General features: G+C 38.8%; 3 protein-coding genes and 2 long non-coding RNA genes across 6 annotated transcripts; 2 read left to right on the top strand and 3 right to left on the bottom strand.

The window, feature by feature from the left end:
- The first annotated feature begins 191 nt into the window (after positions 1-191).
- On the top strand, positions 192-2678 carry LOC106933497 (RLA class II histocompatibility antigen, DP alpha-1 chain-like). Its single transcript, XM_015012772.2, has 4 exons — positions 192-328; positions 436-681; positions 1588-1872; positions 1986-2678. The coding sequence occupies exons 1-4, from the start codon at positions 274-276 to the stop codon at positions 2111-2113; spliced, it is 714 nt and encodes a 237-aa protein (XP_014868258.2). The 5' UTR covers positions 192-273; the 3' UTR covers positions 2114-2678.
- A 1274-nt stretch (positions 2679-3952) lies between these two features.
- LOC106933493 (uncharacterized) lies at positions 3953-8671 on the bottom strand. 2 transcript variants are annotated; one of them, XM_088015348.1, is made up of 6 exons: positions 8586-8671; positions 8312-8391; positions 7480-7830; positions 7309-7359; positions 6121-7224; positions 3953-5895 (listed from the first exon to the last, which is right to left on the bottom strand). In XM_088015348.1, the coding sequence occupies exons 3-6, from the start codon at positions 7796-7798 to the stop codon at positions 5594-5596; spliced, it is 1776 nt and encodes a 591-aa protein (XP_087871474.1). In that variant the 5' UTR covers positions 7799-7830; positions 8312-8391; positions 8586-8671; the 3' UTR covers positions 3953-5593. The 2 variants fall into 2 exon arrangements, with proteins under 2 accessions (XP_087871474.1, XP_087871473.1); XM_088015347.1 differs by having other exon boundaries at positions 3953-7224.
- Positions 8672-10020: 1349 nt separating this feature from the next.
- LOC148153987 (uncharacterized) lies at positions 10021-11967 on the top strand. Its single transcript, XR_015766023.1, has 3 exons — positions 10021-10446; positions 11135-11232; positions 11548-11967. It is a non-coding gene; the product is annotated as an uncharacterized LOC148153987 (long non-coding RNA).
- On the bottom strand, positions 11956-13267 carry LOC148153986 (uncharacterized). Its single transcript, XR_015766024.1, has 2 exons — positions 12930-13267; positions 11956-12587 (listed from the first exon to the last, which is right to left on the bottom strand). It is a non-coding gene; the product is annotated as an uncharacterized LOC148153986 (long non-coding RNA).
- A 2412-nt stretch (positions 13268-15679) lies between these two features.
- Positions 15680-19376, bottom strand: LOC106933492 (uncharacterized). The gene is made up of 3 exons (XM_088015349.1): positions 19283-19376; positions 19012-19091; positions 15680-17917 (listed from the first exon to the last, which is right to left on the bottom strand). The coding sequence occupies exon 3, from the start codon at positions 17907-17909 to the stop codon at positions 16530-16532; it is 1380 nt and encodes a 459-aa protein (XP_087871475.1). The 5' UTR covers positions 17910-17917; positions 19012-19091; positions 19283-19376; the 3' UTR covers positions 15680-16529.
- Between the last annotated feature and the right edge of the window lie 1907 nt (positions 19377-21283).

Raw genomic sequence — 21283 nt, 5'->3', positions numbered from 1 at the left:
GAAGATCACAGAGAGAAATGGGTTCTGTTCTGGTTCTGTAGTACATTTAAAAATTAAAAATGAACAAAGTTTACAAACAAAGAACCAGCAGTTGGTTCTCCTGGACTCCTGCAGAACCAGTTCCTGAACCCGAGGAACTGGTTCTGGAGCTCCAGCCTTCCTCTGCCCAGCTCCTGATGACGTCACAACCCTCATGCCCTCTGATTGGCTGCTGCCAGCGTTTGGTTCCAGCAGCAGCTTCAGTTCCTCTCAGAGTCTCTGAGAGTCTGACTGATGAAGATGAAGCTGCTCCTCTTCCTCAGCGGGGTCCTCTGGGTCTCTGCTGATGGTGAGTTATTCTGGTTCTGACCGGGTCCAAACTGGTTCTGATAGACCCATGGGGTTCTGGAGGTTCTGCTCCAGGTTCTTCATCAGTTTCTCTCTCTGTGTTTTTAGTTCTACATAAGGACCTTAGTATCAATGGATGCTCAGACTCTGATGGAGAGTCTGTGTACACCCTGGATAGAGAAGTGCTGTGGTACGCCAACTTCCAGAAGGGAGAAGGAGTCGAACCTCTGCCTCCTTTTATTGACCAGATGAGCCGCCCAGGAGCTTATGAAACAGCTGTGGCTAATCAACAGATCTGCAGAGCAAACCTGAAGACGATTCGTATAGCCATGAAGGACATCCCAGATGAAAACGGTGAAGAACAATAATTATTTAAACTGATTTATTTTCACCTCTGATCAGCTGATCATTTTTATAATTAAATGTTTATTATTAACAAATCAGAATATTTTAATCAATTAAATCCAGTCCAGTGAGGAAAAACCATGTTGTCTAAAATCTGAGATATGATGTTAATTAAAGGTGTTCCAGTTTATTACAGTTTATATTCATCTAATATTATCACTCTATTAACTGTTTATTAACCATTAATAACATGCAGAGCTTTCTTCCTTGATGAAAGCAGATATTTCACTCCGGGTTGTTTCTATATTTCAGTGCTTTCAAACATTTTATTTCATGTGAAAGAATTAATATTAACATTTAGCTCTTTTTTTGATCCATCTAATTCATCAAATAATTAATATAAGTAAAACTCTTCATGTTATTAACTTTATTTTATCTGACTGAAACTGAGAATAAATAACTAAAATATTCCCACAGAGATTCTCTCAGGCTGGACAATTAGAAATAAAACAGGAATTTATCATTTTCATCTTTACATATGAACAATAACTGTCTTCTGCTCCCAGTAAAGACGATGGTGGTTACTGGGAACATCCCATAATATAATAAAACGAAGTAGGTCCTATTGATGGTCTGGGTCCAGTTCTGGTCCAGTTCCTCTGGAAACTATTCCATCAGTTTATTTCTAATCTCTAACAGACCTGCTGCCGGTTAGCCCCACCCCATGGTTTACCATTTGCCGAGTTACAGTAAAGCAGGTCATCAGTTCTTCTGCTTCTCTTTGATGCTCTGAGTTGTGAATGTGGTAGACTCTGATCTATCCGGTCCACCATCAGACGTTCTGCTCAGACCCTTCCTGGATCAGACTCTCCATCAGGTCCTGTTCCTCCAGTTAACCTCACGGTTTCTCCTCAGACCCCCCCGACGGCCTGGTGATTTACCCCAGAGACAATGTGGAGCTGGGAGTGAAGAACATCCTGATCTGTCACGTCTCTGGTTTCTATCCCGCTCCGGTCAACGTCTCCTGGACCAAAAACGGTCAGGAAGTGACTGAAGGAAGCAGCATCAACGTTCCCCTCCTCAATAAGGACTTCACCTTCACCCAGATCTCCAGGCTGCAGTTCGTCCCTCAGTTGGGAGACATCTACAGCTGCTCCGTGGAGCATGTGGCTCTGACAAAACCACAGACCATGACCTGGGGTGAGGAGACTTTAACTAGACTGAAATCCTGAAGGGGAGCCTTTAAGTTAATGATAAACCTGATTAAACCTTATTAAATCAAACATCCAGATGTTTCTTGTCTCTGTCTCCAGATGTGGAGGTGGACAATCCTCATTCCGGTCTCGGTCCGTCTATCTTCTGTGGAGTCGGTCTGACCATCGGCCTGCTGGGAGCTGCTGTGGGAATTTACTTCGTGATCAAAAGGAACAAGTGCAGATGATTGGCTGAAGCTGATTGGTTGATGACTTATGTTCAGTTTTAAACTGTTTTTTTTTTTTTTTAGTTTTCACTTTAATCAGTTTCTCCTCTTCATCACTGATGTAAATTTAACATAAACTACTTTGACTGAAAGAACGAGATCACGGATACAAGCGGCCAAAATGGGTTTCCTCCGCAGGGTGTCTGGACTCTCCCTTAGAGAGAGGGTGAGAAGCTCGGTCATCCGGGAGGGACTCAGTGTAGAGCCGCTGCTCCTTCACGTCAAGAGGAGCCAGGTGAGGTGGCTCAGGCATCTGGTCAGGATGCCTCCTGGACGCCTCCCTGGTTAGGTGTTCTGGGCACGTCCCACCAGGAAGAGGCCCCGAGGAAGACCCAGGACACGCTGGAGGGACTATGTTTCTCGGATGGCCTGGGAACGCCTTGGGGTTCCCCCGGAGGAGCTGGAATGGATGGATGGATGGATGGATGGATGGATGGATGGATGGATGGATGGATGAATGCGCTAACAGTGAACAGAACCTCCTGTCAGTTTGTGTGTTAGTTAATAAATGATTCATTTTTAATGATTTTTATCAGTTTATTGTCATTCATCCAGTTCAGTTGGTTTTTATCTCCATCACTAGAGCCAGAAGCAGAACCTCTCTGGTGTCAGGATGATACCATCCTCTCTCAATATGAAGGGAAAACTTTATTCCAAAGTAATTTTTATGCAGTCTGGAGTTTGTCTGACTTATGTTACTATAAATTAATTCAGTAGCAGCTTTCCTTAACACTTACTGTTTTTAGTTAGGGTTAGAATTGTCTCCATGCTGATGGACCATAAGTTCATTACTGTGGCTGCTGTCCAGAGGAATCATGAGAGCAGCTTATTCCCTTTGGTGGAGGGGAAATCAGGTCAGCTTGGTAGACCATTTGCATGCTTGGGCACCTTGGGAATCATGGTGTAGGGTTGGTGGGTTTTTGACCTTTGACCTACTGTGCTGGTCTTCCTCCACTGTTTCTTCCTGTGGCCTCTGGCCTACAGCCGCAGGTCTGCTGCTGGGCTGCAGTGGGTAGCAGGAAGATGGAGCAATAGTTAGTTAAATGGAACCAGAAACTGTAGAGAACCTGGTTAAAACCTGTAGAAAACCAGTGCAGATCCAGTTCAAAATAGCTTTGTCTCACTTAACACAATGCAAACTGAGTTAGGACTGTTAGAAACATTGGTATGTATTATCATAGGTTGTTTTCAGACAGATTTAAACTGGTGTCAGGAAGTGTCCATTATCAGAGACAGAGGAAAAATGTCTCATTTATAAATATTTCCTGTCTGGCCAGCTGTATATTTTGTACAAATAATTATTTGGTTTTAAACAAACATTATTTTTTCCTGAAATCAGGGATTCATGACATCTCTGAACAGAGTCCAGTTTTCTGCTGACGCTGATATGAAATTTCTGTGAAATTATGCTATTTCTCTAGTTTATAGTATTAATTATTTATGACCTGATATACAAAACCCTGACTCAAGTGATTCTACATTTTCAACACCAACGGTTTTCCTAAAGGTTGCCAGTTAATACAGCTAATGCAAACATCACCTCAGCCAATCACATGGCAGGAATTACACAAAATGCCACATTGTTGTATCCAAACAGAGTCACCAGAACTGGACCAGAACCTGATGGACAATAGTTTCCGGACCAGGTCTGGTCCAACTGGCCCATAAACCGTTTCACCTCTGGCAAACCAGACCCGGGCTCTGCTGGCCCGTCCTTCATTGAGGCATCTGGGTCAGCTGCAGATGCCTTTTCTGTCCCTTACAACTTAATTTTTGTAATATCAATAAAAACACAATGTATATCAACACAATTCTTTATTACAACATTCTAATTTAAAACACAACATAAGTATTGAAGAACAGGGGCGCAACTACATACTTTCTGAGGTGCATGCTAACATGTCATCGGGGCCCCCCAATGACACAAACTTGTACAACTGATCTTTAATAATAATAAATGTATGTGAATAAATTGCCGCCAACAGAGCAATTGAAAAAGAATGAAACAAAAAACAGGGCAATATTTCATCATTTAATATATTTGAGATATTGATATTCTGTTAGCCGGTGTCTATTTAGGTCCCGCAATGACAATTAAACTGACCTTAAAATTTCACGTGTGTTGTTTTGGTCATTATTTTTACACTCATTGTAGAGATGTGCGGTGTGTCTATCAGACATTCATAGCAATACGGAATAAATTGCGTCCCCCATGAGGCTTTGTGTGATTTGTGGGCGCGATAAACAAGTTTCACTAAATATTGCATTATAACCAAAAAAGAGAGATGTAACTTCTATCATGAATATAGACTAGCTAAAGAAAAACTTATAAATTACAATGAAATAATGCTACTCTGGTGGGCGCCAGGAGTAAGACTCCTCATCGTTTCCCCAGTAATCCTCCCAGGAATAGAGCTTTGGAGCCGACGTCACAGCGTATGATGTTTGCGTCGCTCGGCGCCATCTTTGCAGACCAAAACAAACCTTTTCAAGTGTTTTCATTGTGTTACCGCCTGCAGCGGAGTTATTTTCAAGTTGGATACTGGATATTCGCGTGCCACGGAGTAAGAGACGTTTAACTCAAGGTTGATCCGATTTATGAACGCTAGTTTCGGCCAGCTGTTCTCTAGCGCTCCGAGGTTCACAAAGGGACCGTCAATTTACGAACCAAACACTCCTGTAAATAAATGCCTTGTCTTGTGACCAACTGATACAAAAAAGTGGTAATTCATGCTATTACATGAGGCACACTATCCCCTATTAAAAGTTTAAGTCATAGTCAATATTTTAAATAATTTTAATATTAAATATGTTTTCTTAGTTTCCAATTTGTGTGCCACATTAACTCAAAATCATTGTGAAATTATTCTTCTGAACTATATAGATTAGGCATATTTTTATTCCATGTTGACCATTTTTAAAGAAATTTTTTTAACCACAATTATATTTAAAAAAATTTTTTCATAAAATCTATTACCTTGGCTAGGTGATCATCACATTTGTTACCTGTAATGGTCAATTACATGAAATTCTAGGACAGGATCTATTTCATTACATGTTCATTTCTTACCTGAAATATGTTAAATACAACAAATATTTACTTAAAGTGTGATCTAGTTCATAAAATTTACTTGTCACCTTTATCGTTTAATTACACATTAAATGTTTAAGGGATTAACACATTGTCAAGTGATCCAGCTCTAAACCAGATTACTAATTGCTCCTTCTTAACCCATGAATCACCTTTCATGCAGAGAACACACAGACGCATTAATTGTGTGTTCAGGTAAAAATCAGTAACGTTTGGGCTGAGATCTTTTTAAAAATCTTCATATTCACTGAAGACAATTGCACATCTTAAAACCCAACAGTTATGTCTCCATATCTCCATCTGAATCCAGTTCCCAAAATACATTAAACTGGGTACATAGTCACAAACTGTCATTGTTTCAAAATGACAGTGAACAAAAACAGTATGACCAGAAACATCACCAATATCCCACTTGATAGGAAAATGGCTCCAGCCATTGGTACTCTGTCACAAAACGACAAGAACAGCAGGAAGTAAAAAGCGACAACCAGAAGGACGACTCCGATGTTCTTCTTGATCATCTCATAAAGGTGCATGATCTTGTCATACATTTTCTTGACCCATGTGCCTACCCCTACTGCTGCTGCCAAAGGTATTATACCTGCAGCTATTTTTGCCACCCAAGTTAAAGCTGTTCCAACTGCCCCTGAACCTCCCTCTGCCACCTCGGTAAGACCTGCCCCAACTGCCCCTGAACCTCCCTCTGCCACCTCGGTAAGACCTGCCCCAACTGCCCCTGAACCTCCCTCTGCCACCTCGGTAAGACCTGCCCCAACTGCCCCTGAACCTCCCTCTGCCACCTCGGTAAGACCTGCCCCAACTGCCCCTGAACCTTCCGCTGCCACCCCGGTAAGACCTGCCCCAACTGCCCCTGAACCTCCCACTGCCAGCCCTGTAAGACCTGCCCCTAAACCTGCCACTGCCAGCCCGATAAGACCTGCCCCAACTGCCCCTAAACCTCCCGTTGCCGGCCCAGTTAAACCTGCAGCTCCTGCCCCTGCTGTTTCCGTCCTCCTGTCCGACATATTTGATGCCTCGTTTGTTTCTGTATCAAACTCTGGATTAGCTTCTTTTTCGTGCTCAACTGCCTCTTCCTCCTCCATTGAAATGGAGTTTTTTTGAGGTTCACTCTTGTACTTTTCTTCATCTCTCTGTTTTGGTTCAGAACATGGTACTTTATTTTCTCCCCGTTTACTAGTAGTACATTCTCCGGCCTCGGTGGATGTTTGTGTTGTTTGCCAAACTGCAACATCTGACCCAAACAAAGCTTCTGCCACCAAGTTCCCCTCAGGGCCTGAGAAGCTAATCCACAAGTTGTTGTTGGCATTACCTCTGTTGTCATTGTTTGATTGTTTTGGGTTACTTGATTTTGTGTTATTTTTGTCTCTCTGATCTGCCTGGATGATTTCGTTAGTGAAACACCCTCCTTTGTTTTCTACCACTATCTTATCTATCATGCTCATCAGCTGTGACACCTGAGAGTCGTTTTCGTCACCCCTTGGGCTGTACTTACGATCAACTACATGATATCGGCCACCACACTTCATTACCAAATCCTTGAGACGTTGATTCTCATTGATATACTTTTCAATTGTCATCCTATTTGGGCCATGAGTAAAAACAACTGCAGCATATTTGAATGCTTCCTCTGGAAGACACTGGCAGATTTTGTCGATTGCAGCCGACTGTTGCTTTGAGGATTCCTCTACGTTCAGCACAATCAGAAGAACATGGGGACCAGGAGTGCACCTTGCAGTACACCTCGCCATCTCATCCTTCAGCTCCGCCTCAGGTTGGTCAAAATGAGCGAAACCAGGAGTGTCCAACACAGTGATTCTTCTTTCGTGGGCAGATTTGGACTGAATTTGATAGTCAGTCGTCCTGCCAGGTTTGAACACTTCCTCTCCTAAGATGGAGTTTCCAAGGGTGCTTTTCCCAGCCCCGGTTTCTCCCAACAGGACGATCCTGTAGGCTCTCAGCACTATGAAGCAATGGTGAAAATTAAATCATCATGTTCATTTGAAAGGATAACAGAAAACTGTAAACCGCTGTAATCTCTAGTTACCTTTGATGCACTTCTGAACTCCATCTGTTCCTTTGATGATGACCTTTGATGCTGCCACCAGGGAAGGGGGAAAAAAGATTGCATTATTTATGGCTTTGTTATCCCTGAGCTTCACTGAGATAGATTTATGATTATTGCAAACTTTTGTTTACCACCACTAAGCGTCTTCACCTCTCTTTGGTTGCACTCTCTCTGCTTGTTGTTCTTGTGGCGCTGACCCTGTTGGATTATAAACACCTACATGTACAGAGTGTTCTTCTGCAGTCTGTCTCCTGTCAGGTATTTCTTTCTGGAGAGCTTTGGCTTCTTTTTCTTGTCTTCCTGTAGCCTTGAGTTCTGGTTGAACCACGACATTCGATCCAAAGAAAACGTCCCGAAGCGGCGCAGCTGCAGGGCCCGATATTTTTATCCATGCTTTGTTGTGGACACAGTAGTCGGCCATATTGTCAGTGGAGTGGTAGGTACTCTGTTTGTCAGTGTGCATCACCATCTTCACCTATATATTTTTAGCCTCTGCTCTTCCTGGAAATGATATCGTACAGTAAGAAACATAGAAGGACAGGGACAGCCTTATCTGTGCATTTAGGAAATCCTATATACAGTAAAACTCTCAGGTAAAACAGATGAGATTTTTTTCTTGCAACAGCATGAGAAGTCCTATATTGTTTTACATTTAAAATTCCCTTCTCTACCAGTGAATTCTGGAACAGTTTTCACTTTCCTTGCCATCTTTCTAGCTATTTGTGATGTGACCAGATAAAGTTAGGCCACATTTTAAACTTTGAATTCTGTCCCTCCAACTGTAACCTAAGGGGAGCAGCTGCTTTCCCATATTTACTAACTTGTGAAGATTGTGAAAATCAAACTTCTCATCTTCTAGTCAAATAAACGTTTTTGCCTCGTCCTCTTCAAAATTTGTACATTTGACAAAGAATTTAATCCCATTTGAAATAAAGTAAATAATCTTTCTTTCACTTACAGTTGGCACAGAATGAGCACTTACCCTCAATCAAAATGTCCGTCTTGAAAACTTTGTGTTCGGGTGTTAGACTGAGTTTGTCTGCACCTCAGAGCCTGAGTGCTCTGAAGGAGAGAAAACAGGAAGTGAAACTTGTAAATCCACGCTTCACTGGTAAACAAGTTGCATTTATACGTGACGTTGCTCGTTCTTTACACACACAGAGACCTAATCACATTTATCTGCCACTAGTTTAAGTCAAGAATCTTCAAGTGTAGTCTGTAATGTGAACCACTGCAAATAAGTGACCATAACTTACCAGCACTGATATTTAATGTGGAAACTCTGAGTGGATCTTGTAACGGTGCAGGATGGGAGTGCCTCTCCTCTGCTGCAAGAACAGCTTCATCTAAACCACTTTCACTTTCAGTTTGACGAGAAGCAGCTCTTGCTGCCCCCTTGTGGATACTAGAAAATCTACAGGTTACATTTGGATCTATTTTTACAACTAAAGAGTGATTAAGAAGTAAAAGTAGCAACTGAAATATTTAGGTATACTTAATAGTTTTCTTTTTATGATACTTTATAATTCCACTTCAAATGTATTATGTAATTATTGATGTTAGACTAAGTTGTACTTATATTAATTTCAGCTACTCAGGATTCACACAGGTTATCCTATAATATAAACTCTATATATTATAGGACAGAGACGTCAATGAAGTCAAAGCTTTGTGACAGTGTTGGTGAGAAACAGAGCAATTTCAAATCAAGTCCAGCTTTCAGCTTTTCTTTGGTAGCAGTCTGTCTGCATTTCACATGTTGTCTTGAAAATGTTGGTGCACAATTTTGCCAATGCTCACTAAATCTATCAAATTATAAGTACATGCAGAAGCTTCTTCGTGGTTTTTCCTGAATTAGTTCTGACGTCTGACTGCTCCATTCCAAAACTTGACTTCTCTGTTTCACTGCTATGGTGTTCCTCTTTGGTCATGTTCTGTAGTTATTCCAAACAAATCTTGGCTTAAATGTTCAAGTGTGGTTCCTTCAGATAACACACTTTCGGCACACCTGGATGTTTTACTAGTTGAAAATGAACTGAAGTAAGCTTTGAATTTTTTTGAGTGTTTGAGATCATGTTCTTAAAGGAAAACTCATTTTTTAGTGTAAACTTGCAGACATTGTGTAAGAGTTTTCCAGTGTGTTTATTTAGGATTCTGTCAGTTGAGTTTCGGTGTGGTCCTGCCTACCCTTGATTGATCCCAGCTGTGTCTACATCCCTTGTGTATTTATATCCACCTGTGTTTCTTGTTCTCTGTCAGGTACTTGTCTAGTTGTCTCTTGTCTGCCGTCTATTGATTACTGTTTACCACAGTGTTTCTCAACCCTGGTCCTCACCGCCCCCCTGTCCTGCATGTTTTAGGTGTTTCCCTTCTGCCACACACCTGAATTGTATCTCTGGGTGATTAACAGGCTTCTGCAGTACTTGATGGTCTCGCAATCATTTGAATCGGCTGTTCTGGAATAGAGGCACATCTAAAACATGCAGAGCAGGGGGGCGGTGAGGACCAGGGTTGAGAAATATGGAGTTAGATTTGTTTCACAATTATTCAATCAAAAAAAAAATCATGTCAAACAAAAAAAGTAGTATTCAACCAAAAAAAAAATCATGTCAAACAAAAAAAGTAGTATTCAATCAAAAAAAAAAAAATCATGTCAAAGCAAAAATCACTAAGTTTTTTTTTAAAACTATTTTTTTTGTTTTTGGTTGAGTCTCTTTTTTTTTGGTTGAAACTTTTTTTTTTGGTTGAGTCTCTTTTTTTTTGGTTGAAACTTTTTTTTTTGGTTGAGTCTCTTTTTTTTTGGTTGAAACTTTTTTTTTTGGTTGAGTCTCTTTTTTTTGGTTGAAACTTTTTTTTTGGTTGAGTCGCTTTTTTTTGGTTGAGTCGCTTTTTTTTGGTTGAAACTTTTTCTAAGTTTTTGGTTGAATTCGTTTTCTTGCTTATACAACTTTATTTGCTTCGGGGAAGCTTACATGAACATTCTGGGCGGGGCTTAAGGACGAGCAATGTAAGACGTGTTCCGATTGGTTAGCGCTGACTAAAGCGGATGACTCCCTGAGATCTCAGAACTCCGTCCCGAACTGCAGGGCTTCGGTGACGGGACACAGAATGTGGATGGTAAGTAATCTTCACAAAATTACACCGTTTAGCAGCTTCTAAAGTGTCCACCCTGTTTCAAAGAAGAAATCTTACTCAACTTATGACGACAGTCACATATTTTGTCTGCCGTGATCCCCGGTAGCATATTGTGCTAGCTAATGTTAGCACTAGGTAAAGTTCATAAACTAGGCTTGTGTAATATTCGCCTGTCTTTATGTTGAATTCGTTAACCAGCGCAACTCTGTCGAGTGGCATTAAGCGTGGAAAATACCAAATATATCTGGAGGAAATATGTGTTAAAAAACTGTTGCGCAATCCTCAGTGTGCGTGTGTGTGTGTGTGTGTGTATTAACTAGCATTGAAGCTAAAATGGGAAAACAGCGGATCGTTGCACCAATGTTATCAGGTCCACATTAATCTGCACCACACGTCAAGTGACTGTGCAGATGATTTATTTACCAAGCACATAATCAGTGCTGTCGATGAGGGGAGGCAACGTAACTCTTAAATATATACATTTTCTTCCAGATGTAAAATGTAAAACTAAGCTGGTAGGTCACAGGCCGAAGGAGGATATTCACATAATTTCTGTTTATTATTTGGTGGGTGTGTGTCCTGTACTTAGTTTTATTCCGAATTACATGTAATATGCCTTTTGCTGTGTTATATTAAATTAATTTGGTGTTCTCCTAATTCCCCATTCTAGTATGACCAGCAGAGTGCAGCTGAAGCAGGACAGGCTTGTAGGTCTTACTGATTCCTCCAGCTGCTACAGACGATCAGAGCATGAGGATGGAGAGATCAGTAAGTGTTGAGTCAGAGAAGGCCAGGTAGGGAAGGAAGTGTTGCTTATAGGGGCCGTGTGTGTTTGGCTAAATATATTTCTCCAAGTCAGTTTATTTAGTGGTTTTAAAAATAATGCATGCTTATGTGTTAATGATACATTGTAATAAAAATACAAAAATTACCACCAACATCCTGGCAGAAATAAATAAACAAGTTTATATCAGAGCTTTTTCTTTTTGGATCTGGAACACATTAAAAGCGAATTACCAAATTTCCTTTATTCCCTGTCATGTTAACGTTCGGTTATTTCTCCCTTTTTCATCCTCACTGCAGCTGGAGCTGGACTGGAGTTGTTTGGCTTTAGTGGCTTCCTGGATGGAGACATCGGCTGACCTAAACGCATCATTTTCCCTCTCCCATTATAAACTTAGCTTTTCTTCAACATGGAAAATACTCCTACATCAGTAGCTCTGTTTGTTATTTTGACATCAATGCTTACCTGGTGGCCAGTTGATCCTCTTAACCACTGAATGTATCGGAACCACCTGGACTGAGCTGGTTTCGTCAGAGGGAGCCAAGACTTCTCCATAAAATGACTTCCCATATTTTAAGATGTTCTTCTGGTAAAATTGCATCTTTATGATCCTAATATGACTGCATTCTGATAATTAAAAATACTTGTAACCTGGCCATAACACTCCATTATACAACTCACAAGAGGAATGACAGAATTAAAGCCACTTTGTGAAAGTATTTTCTGTATTTTGTTTTAGAAAAGATGAAATATTGCTTGAAAGCGTTTAATTTTAATATCTCGCTTGAAGGCCGAATTACATGCAAATACTTCACATAATGTTACAACTGAGATAAGGGAAAAAGGTTTGTAAAATGTAGAGTATTACAAAAGAGATTACATTTTATTTTAAGTCCAAACAGTATAACGAAATGAACACTAAAAATATACAATACACTTTCCAGCAGTTACTCAAACTTGTCTTTACTGGTGATGAAAACTCGTCACTCTGGAGGAGAGAGGAAGAGCAGCTCAGCCCAGTCCAGGATTACTGCAGTGTCAGGGTAGCTGCTTAAAGTTTGCAGGTAGATTTTTGCGTAGCTGGTCCTCTGGTTTTCAGATCCTAATTGTAAATAAAAAGTTAGTCAATGTTGTGATGATCCAGTTGACTGTGGACTGATGGTCACTACTGGTCAGCGAGGTGCAGGTGCTTGGATCCAAGGGAAAAGCAATTTAACAACAGGAAGGTCTCAAGGGGTCAATGGAGTGGAGTTGATAACAGTTCCCCTCTGTCCTGGGTGAACATCATGGAGAGTCTCAATCATGGCTCAGAAACGAATCAAGAAGCTTTGACGCAAATCTGAAAAACAAAAATGAATTAAAAAAGTACGAGTAAGTGATGATATTTACCTAGACAACATAATCAAAACCTAATAAGCCCTAAAGTCTTTTTAAGAGTTTTAATTGAAAATAAATTGACTATATCTCAGGAAATTAAATGTTCAAGTGAAACAGTTACTGTATCACAATAAGAGAAACTGCAAAAAAATCGTGCAGAGGTATAACACTGAAGTTACTGAGAGAGTAAACTGAAATATTTAGTAAGTAGAAAATGTATGTTAAAATATATTTAGCCAAACACACACGGCCCCTATAAGCAACACTTCCTTCCCTACCTGGCCTTCTCTGACTCAACACTTACTGATCTCTCCATCCTCATGCTCTGATCGTCTGTAGCAGCTGGAGGAATCAGTAAGACCTACAAGCCTGTCCTGCTTCAGCTGCACTCTGCTGGTCATACTAGAATGGGGAATTAGGAGAACACCAAATTAATTTAATATAACACAGCAAAAGGCATATTACATGTAATTCGGAATAAAACTAAGTACAGGACACACACCCACCAAATAATAAAAAACAGAAATTATGTGAATATCCTCCTTCGGCCTGTGACCTACCAGCTTAGTTTTACATTTTACATCTGGAAGAAAATGTATATATTTAAGAGTTACGTTGCCTCCCCTCATCGACAGCACTGATTATGTGCTTGGTAAATAAATCATCTGCACAGTCACTTGACGTGTGGTGCAGATTAATGTGGACCTGATAACATTGGTGCAACGATCCGCTGTTTTCCCATTTTAGCTTCAATGCTAGTTAATACACACACACACTGAGGATTGCGCAACAGTTTTTTAACACATATTTCCTCCAGATATATTTGGTATTTTCCACGCTTAATGCCACTCGACAGAGGTGCGCTGGTTAACGAATTCAACATAAAGACAGGCGAATATTACACAAGCCTAGTTTATGAACTTTACCTAGTGCTAACATTAGCTAGCACAATATGCTACCGGGGATCACGGCAGACAAAATATGTGACTGTCGTCATAAGTTGAGTAAGATTTCTTCTTTGAAACAGGGTGGACACTTTAGAAGCTGCTAAACGGTGTAATTTTGTGAAGATTACTTACCGTCCACATTCTGTGTCCCGTCACCGAAGCCCTGCAGTTCGGGACGGAGTTCTGAGATCTCAGGGAGTCATCCGCTTTAGTCAGCGCTAACCAATCGGAACACGTCTTACATTGCTCGTCCTTAAGCCCCGCCCAGAATGTTCATGTAAGCTTCCCCGAAGCAAATAAAGTTGTATAAGCAAGAAAACGAATTCAACCAAAAACTTAGAAAAAGTTTCAACCAAAAAAAAAAGCGACTCAACCAAAAAAAAAAGTTTCAACCAAAAAAAAAGCGACTCAACCAAAAAAAAAAGTTTCAACCAAAAAAAAAGAGACTCAACCAAAAAAAAAAGTTTCAACCAAAAAAAAAGAGACTCAACCAAAAAAAAAAGTTTCAACCAAAAAAAAAAGAGACTCAACCAAAAACAAAAAAAATAGTTTTAAAAAAAAACTTAGTGATTTTTGCTTTGACATGATTTTTTTTTTTGATTGAATACTACTTTTTTTGTTTGACATGATTTTTTTTTTGGTTGAATACTACTTTTTTTGTTTGACATGATTTTTTTTTTGATTGAATAATTGTGAAACAAATCTAACTCCATAGAGAAACACTGGCTTACATCAAACATCTGAAAATGGATTGGGTACTTTGTTAAACAACATTACATCAGGATTATCATTTTTTTATTCTTTTCCATTTGAAAAAAAAAAAAGTAAACGATTATTAAGGCACCTAAAAAGGCATAATTTATTAGTCTAAAATATACACTGAGATGTAATTTAAAATATACTGAAATTAATAATTTAAAGTAGCGTTAAGTGAATTAAAAAAAATCTATTTTGAGCATATATTTTAAAATATACACAAAATATCTTTGACAGATATTTTAAAAATCTTTTAAATATACACCTGAGCAAGTGTATATTTACACTTGGGCAAATACATATTTTGTTCACTTACAGAATACTTTTATTTAATATATTTCTTAAAAGTGTATTTTGGTACAATTATATTTACGTGTGCTTAAAGTTATAATGTCGAAGTTGGTCCAAGCATACTTTTAGTATACTTCATATATATTTATAGGTAGTACACTTAATAATTAGTATACTTAAAATGTACTTTCACAAATGTAAGTATGCTTGAAATGTACTAAAGTATACCTTTTTTTTACTAGGGCTCTAAAGTGTACCTGTTGTTTTATTGTGCTAATTTTCATAAGCATGTTGTCTGTAAACTCTGAATGTATTGAGAATTTGTGCAATTCTGCGATGGTATATTGGCAATGTACTCTTGAAAAATGGTCAAGTATTAAAGTACAATATAATTAGTTTCTCCAGTAAAGTGTGTTGTAAATGACCCTTCTGTGTTCTGGTAACCTGATGTGTTTGCAGTACTGCAGTGTCTATGAACCATTAATGTAGAAAGTGGCAAAGCAGAATAATAATAGACATTAAAAAGTGTACTATAATGAACCAAAAGTGTAATTGCAGCATACTGTAATCAAACTAGTAATATATAAAATATGTAATGCTTATATACTTAGACATTCTTAATATATTCTACTTAAGATATACTAATCAAGCACGTTTACAGTTCATCAAAATCAATATACTTAAAGTACAGTAAGCAAAACTATAGTTGTTCCAAAAAGTAAGTACGTGAGAGTACAGTTTAGATTGTGCTATAATACAATTTAATTACTATTAACAAACACTAAGCACAAAATTAGTTGTTCCAAAATATCACACTTCAGGTATGCAGATGATTAGTCTGGTTTCAACTACGCTAAAATTTTACATGTTTAGTGTATTTATTTTTCACCAGGGAATTGGACTGACAACCATTTATTTTACCATCACATACAAATTAAAAAACTACTGTGCTTTATTTGCAATGAGTGCAGTGTGGTGTTTGATTTCCAAAACAACACATTGTTTATTGTTTACATTTAACAAAATTGGAACATTGTTAAAAAAAAAGACTCAAAGGAACTTGAAATTCCAAGTTTTATTATGGAAGATGAGTATCATTTATCAATGAATAACAACTGCCCCTTTTTTCCAATCAGAAAAAAGTTAAGACAAATAAAAAATAAAATAAAAAGAATGTTCCTTCCTCTTCACAAAATGGCTGACCCTCAATAAAATACGCAATCAAAATGTTATTTCTTTTTTGGGATGTGACTAGAGACAAATCAATCTGAACAGAAATCACTGGTCTTTTATTACTAATTTGAACAGAATTTCAGCTTCTATAAAGTGTAATCAATGATGAGTACGTTTTTGGTAGGTATTTGATTTGACATGCATTGATAGGTGGTCATTGATGCTGCAGAAGGACTAAAATACAGAAGTTAAGAATACAAAGGTTTTTCTTTTTACAATTAGATTGTACAAAGGATCATTTTAAGTCAAATACAGTGTAATCAGACTGATCTAAATAACAAATGAGACACACATGACATATTGTTATGATGAAGACATAGAAAAAGTTAATAACCTCTGGAAGGTTGAATATTTTCAGTGAACACTGCAACTTTTAAAAAAGCAATATTTCTGGAAATCTTGTGTTGGACTAGTTTATTGGAACGATGGTGGTGACAGGAGTTTGTCACTCAATCAGTGGGTTGTTGGTTCAGGACCCCCTGTGTCCTGGTGATGGTCAGAGGACCCTTTGGCACTGATGCATTCCAGCCTCAAGTGTTTGTGTGCTGTGGCTACCATCCTATCCAGTAGCTTGCCACCATCAGTGAGTGTATGAATGACTGAAAGTAGAGTAAGGCATTTTGGATAGAGAACTGTTCAAGAACAGATCATTTACATTTGACCACAGTGTAATTTAATTACTTTTTTATCCAAGTTTCCTGACACTTGGTGCTGAACTCTTCAACTTGATTTATGGCATACTTTCCTGAAGAACACAAAGCTTCTGCCGTCTTCTTTACTGCTTCCCATGGTGTTTCTGCTTCCTCTGCTGCCTGATATCCTTTATATGCACCAAACGCTGCTCCAGCAGCTGCAACTGTACCCAGTAGTACTGATCCTGCTGTGAAGAAAGCAGTTCCAGCTGTTGCACCTGCTGCAGTTCCAGCTGTTACTTCTGCTGCTGTTCCAGCTGTTACTCCTGCTGCAGTTCCAGCTGCTACTTCTGCTGCAGTTCCAGCTGTTACTCCTGCTGCAGTTCCAGCTGTTACTCCTGCTGCAGTTCCAGCTGTTACTCCTGCTGCAGTTCCAGCTGTTACTCCTGCTGCAGTTCCAGCTGTTACTCCTGCTGCAGTTCCAGCTGTTACTCCTGCTGCAGTTCCAGCTGTTACTCCTGCTGCAGTTCCAGCTGTTACTCCTGCTGCAGTTCCAGCTGTTACTCCTGCTGCATGTCCAGCTATTATTCCTTGTAAGTCAGCTGCTATTTTTATGCCGGCAACAACTGCTCCAATAGCGGCAACTACACCAAAAAGTGCTCCCAGCAGTACACCTGTTGTAATACCTGCTGCTTTGTTTAAAATATCACACACTCTGCTTTTAGCTTTCTCATCAATTTCTCTCTCCGAAAGGTTTCTGGAGGACTGTGCAATACGCTGCTTTTCCTGTTGCTTTAGTTTCTCCACTTTTTGCAGCATCTTGTTGGTGTAGCAGTTTCCATTGTTTGCCTTCACTATCTCTTCAACTGATTTCAGTATCTCTTTCACCTGATAAGCGTTGCTCCTGTAGGGGTCACCTGAGGGATTTTTCCAGTATTTATTATCTATCACATGGCATCGACCACCACATTTTTTTACTAATTCATCCAAAAGTACATTTGGGCTCAAATACTCTGTGATTTTCTGCCCTTCTCGGAGGTCATCACCATGAGTAAAGACGAGTGTTGCAAATCTAAACACTTCTTCAGAGAAATATTGGGTTATTTTGTTAACAATGTCGTTTTCCTGCTCTGTAAATCTTCCTAGTTGTACCACAATGAGGAAAGCGTGCGGCCCAGGTGAACACTCTGTGATGCACTTCACTATTTCAGGCTTCAGAGCTTCTTCAGGTTTGTTTGTATCAAATAACCCGGGAGTATCAATCAGAGTGATTTCTTTTCCATTTAGTGATTTAGTTTTTGCTTCACATGGACTTTCAGCAGAGACAGAACCATGGCAGACGGTGAACTTGTCCTCTTCAAATATAGTGTTTGCAACACTGCTTTTCCCAGATCCAGTTTTTCCGAGGATCACAATTCTTCTCATGTTGGGACCTGGAAGATGAAAACATCACATTAAAACAACTATTTTGTGTTTTGATCATTTTCAGTGATGATAATTAACTTTGTTAAATAAATAGTTCTACTATTTATTTAAGAGAGATTACAGAGGTTGTTCTGTAATCTAACCAATTACTTTTTCCATTGATACCACACCGTTACCATTACTGACAGCAGCAGTACCATCACTGTTACTATAATTCAGCAGCCCACTGAAGGTTGAAGAATCAGTCCTCATCTGACCAGGAGCTAGGATGACCATGCTTTGATTTCCAAAAAGTAGACGCTTGGTCCAGTCCTAAAACTCTTTAATCATTCTGTGTTTCTTTAAAAAGAACGTTTGACCTTGACATATTTAACATGTACAATATATAGTGGCGCAGTTGGTAGCATTGTTGCCTTGCAGGAAAAAAGTCCTGGGTTTGAATTTGGCAGCAGTTTGTCACAGACAAATAACATACAGGTGCTGGTCAAAAAGCTATTTTTTATTTTTTTCCTTTTGTACATACATCACTCTTTGAGCTTACATCACAGCACATAAATGGCCGTTTACAGTACCTTGCGGACCACTACGGGCCGCCTATTGACCACCAATGATCTGTGGGCCACAGTTTGAGAAAGACTTGTTTCAACGAAATTTGTTTTGCAGTTTCACTTTGTAATCTGCTGGAGTGCAGCTGTTGCATTTGGTGTATCTGCATCCTCTCCGGTCTGCCCCACTGCCACTTTGCCAGAAGAAGTCCTATATTGTTTTACATTTAAAATTCCCTTCTCTACCAGTGAATTCTGGAACAGTTTTCACTTTCCTTGCCATCTTTCTAGCTATTTGTGATGTGACCAGATAAAGTTAGGCCACATTTTAAACTTTGAATTCTGTCCCTCCAACTGTAACCTAAGGGGAGCAGCTGCTTTCCCATATTTACTAACTTGTGAAGATTGTGAAAATCAAACTTCTCATCTTCTAGTCAAATAAACGTTTTTGCCTCGTCCTCTTCAACATTTGTACATTTGACAAAGAATTTAATCCCATTTGAAATAAAGTAAATAATCTTTCTTTCACTTACAGTTGGCACAGAATGAGCACTTACCCTCAATCAAAATGTCCGTCTTGAAAACTTTGTGTTCGGCTGTTAGACTGAGTTTGTCTGCACCTCAAAACCTGAGTGCTCTGAAGGAGAGAAAACAGGAAGTGAAACTTGTAAATCCACGCTTCACTGATAAACAAGTTGCATTTATTGACGTTGCTCGTTCTTTACACACACAGAGACCTAATCACATTTATCTGCCACTAGTTTAAGTCAAGAATCTTCAAGTGTAGTCTGTAATGTGAAGCACTGCAAATAAGTGACCATAACTTACCAGCACTGATATTTAATGTGGAAACTCTGAGTGGATCTTGTAACGGTGCAGGATGGGAGTGCCTCTCCTCTGCTGCAAGAACAGCTTCATCTAAACCATTTTCACTTTCAGTGTGACGAGAAGCAGCTCTTGCACGCCCCCTGGTGGGTACTAGAAAATTTACAGGTACATTTGGATCCATTTTTCCAACCTTAAAAGGAGAGATAATGGTAAGTGGAATTTGTGTTTTGGATATTGAAAAATCTCCCAGTTTGAGTTCAGGTGTTTTTATGCCAGTTTGACGTTTGAACATCAGAAACGGTGGCTAACGCTGCAGATGGACGGTGACAAAATAAAAGATACTGCAGACACTGAAAAAGAGTTGGCATTAGAAAACATGTTCTGTGACACTGAACAGGAAAAGTTGTCCTTAGAGATTAAACTGGATTTGATTAAAAGTGGAAAGTTAAATGTTGATGGTGAGAAACTTTATAGAATCTAATGCAGAATCTTTTAGTTTGTTTAACCTGTTCTAGATAAATAAGTAAAAATCCTCTTGACTTTATTCTGTGACTGATTAATGTTTTTAGCCAGAATGTTTTAATATTCAAATACTGACATTAGTGTTGAATAGAAGCTATACATGAGATCCAGGATAAAAATACTACAGTAAGCAGCTTCATCTGCTGCAAAGACTGAAACCTCTGGGATTCAAATGAGGACCGTGCTTCCAAACAGATGCTTGTTTTAATGATATTCATAAAAACACTTGGGGAAGTTCTTTTTTACGCATGTTGTGAGGAAACAGCTGTTTGTTACCTGGATTACACTGACATAATTATCTGTATGTTAACATAGTTGACATAAAGCAAACTGAATGTGTTATTCACTGTAAACATAAGTAAATGTAACACATGGTGACCTTTCCTTACATCTGTCAGTACAGACTATAAATATGGTAACATGAATACCTGAAGGGTGTTTTCATGTTTGAATATTCAAATTACCCACATAAACTCCCAAAAGTACAAAAGTTCAGTCAGATAGAACAGAAGATCCACTGAGACATCAAGGCACCATAAGCAGAACTGCAGATGTAAGTTTTTATCCTCGACTCAGACATTTATTTTATTATAGGTGTGTATCTATGTGTTTATTGGTCGAAACATGTGTATTACTTGTAAACATTTGTTTTTATTGCTCTTTACAAAACATCTATTCTTGATATTAATATTATGTTGTCCTTTCTTTTAACAAAAGTGTGATTTAATGAGGTGATGGTGGATTAAGATGCAGTCGTGTAACATTTAAAGCAGGTTTTAGTTCTTAAAATGTGTGTTTGTTTTGCATATCATAATAGGAAACAGCTGCTCTCAGTGTTTTCCTAAGCTGCACATTTATAAAATCCTCAGTATTATTACAATATAATTACTGTAAATCTTTAATGAAGTTTCTATAAAGACTACAGTCTAGTTTAGTTGTATTTATCTTCACACATCTACTAAAATATTTTTTATTGCTAGAATTTATGTTTTTACATTTACACACATTTTCTCCAGCAGAGACACATTTGTGCCAAAACGACATCAGATTCAACAACTAACATCAAATATGCAGTGGACTCTGTTTCTGCTCATTTGGATGGGTAAGTGTCTCTGCATGAACTATGTTACTGAACATTTCCTAACATAAATTTCACCCAACAGACCATAGGATGGTAACAAATATATATTTTGAATAGAATTATCATAAAGTCTGTAGTGTAATAGACACACAGTATTTTAAAACTCTGTTATGAATAAATCCACTGAGTTTTTTTTCTTTTTTCTGTTTTAGGTCAGTGTTGCTTCATGGACTGTCAGCTCTATCAGTTTCACTTCATTAATGAGAATAAGACCTGGACTGAAGCTCAGCAGTACTGCAGAGAGAAACACACTGACCTGGTCACTAACATGAAGGACATGAAGAGACTCATCAACACCTCAGCTGGAGATCAGATTTACAGTTCTTAAGAAGTAAAAG

The sequence above is a fragment of the Poecilia mexicana genome, unplaced genomic scaffold, assembly GCF_051168715.1.
Source record: "Poecilia mexicana isolate PSO_F unplaced genomic scaffold, ASM5116871v1 scaffold_18, whole genome shotgun sequence".
Lineage (NCBI taxonomy): Eukaryota > Metazoa > Chordata > Actinopteri > Cyprinodontiformes > Poeciliidae > Poecilia > Poecilia mexicana.
Note: the sequence above shows the minus strand (reverse complement) of the source record. Positions and strands in the feature narration are given on the sequence as shown.

Excerpts from the sequence above, each read along its gene's own strand:
- LOC106933497 (XM_015012772.2), top strand. The coding sequence starts at position 274 with ATGAAGATGAAGCTGCTCCTCTTCCTCAGCGGGGTCCTCTGGGTCTCT. Across the intron at positions 329-435 it reads CCTCTGGGTCTCTGCTGATG|TTCTACATAAGGACCTTAGT; the intron begins GTGAGTTATTCT and ends CTGTGTTTTTAG. Across the intron at positions 1,873-1,985 it reads ACCACAGACCATGACCTGGG|ATGTGGAGGTGGACAATCCT; the intron begins GTGAGGAGACTT and ends CTCTGTCTCCAG.
- LOC106933493 (XM_088015347.1), bottom strand. The coding sequence starts at position 7,798 with ATGGTGATGCACACTGACAAACAGAGTACCTACCACTCCACTGACAAT. Across the intron at positions 7,360-7,479 it reads GAGAGTGCAACCAAAGAGAG|CATCAAAGGTCATCATCAAA; the intron begins GTGAAGACGCTT and ends CCCTGGTGGCAG. Across the intron at positions 7,225-7,308 it reads AGTTCAGAAGTGCATCAAAG|TGCTGAGAGCCTACAGGATC; the intron begins GTAACTAGAGAT and ends ATTGCTTCATAG.
- LOC106933492 (XM_088015349.1), bottom strand. The coding sequence starts at position 17,909 with ATGAGAAGAATTGTGATCCTCGGAAAAACTGGATCTGGGAAAAGCAGT.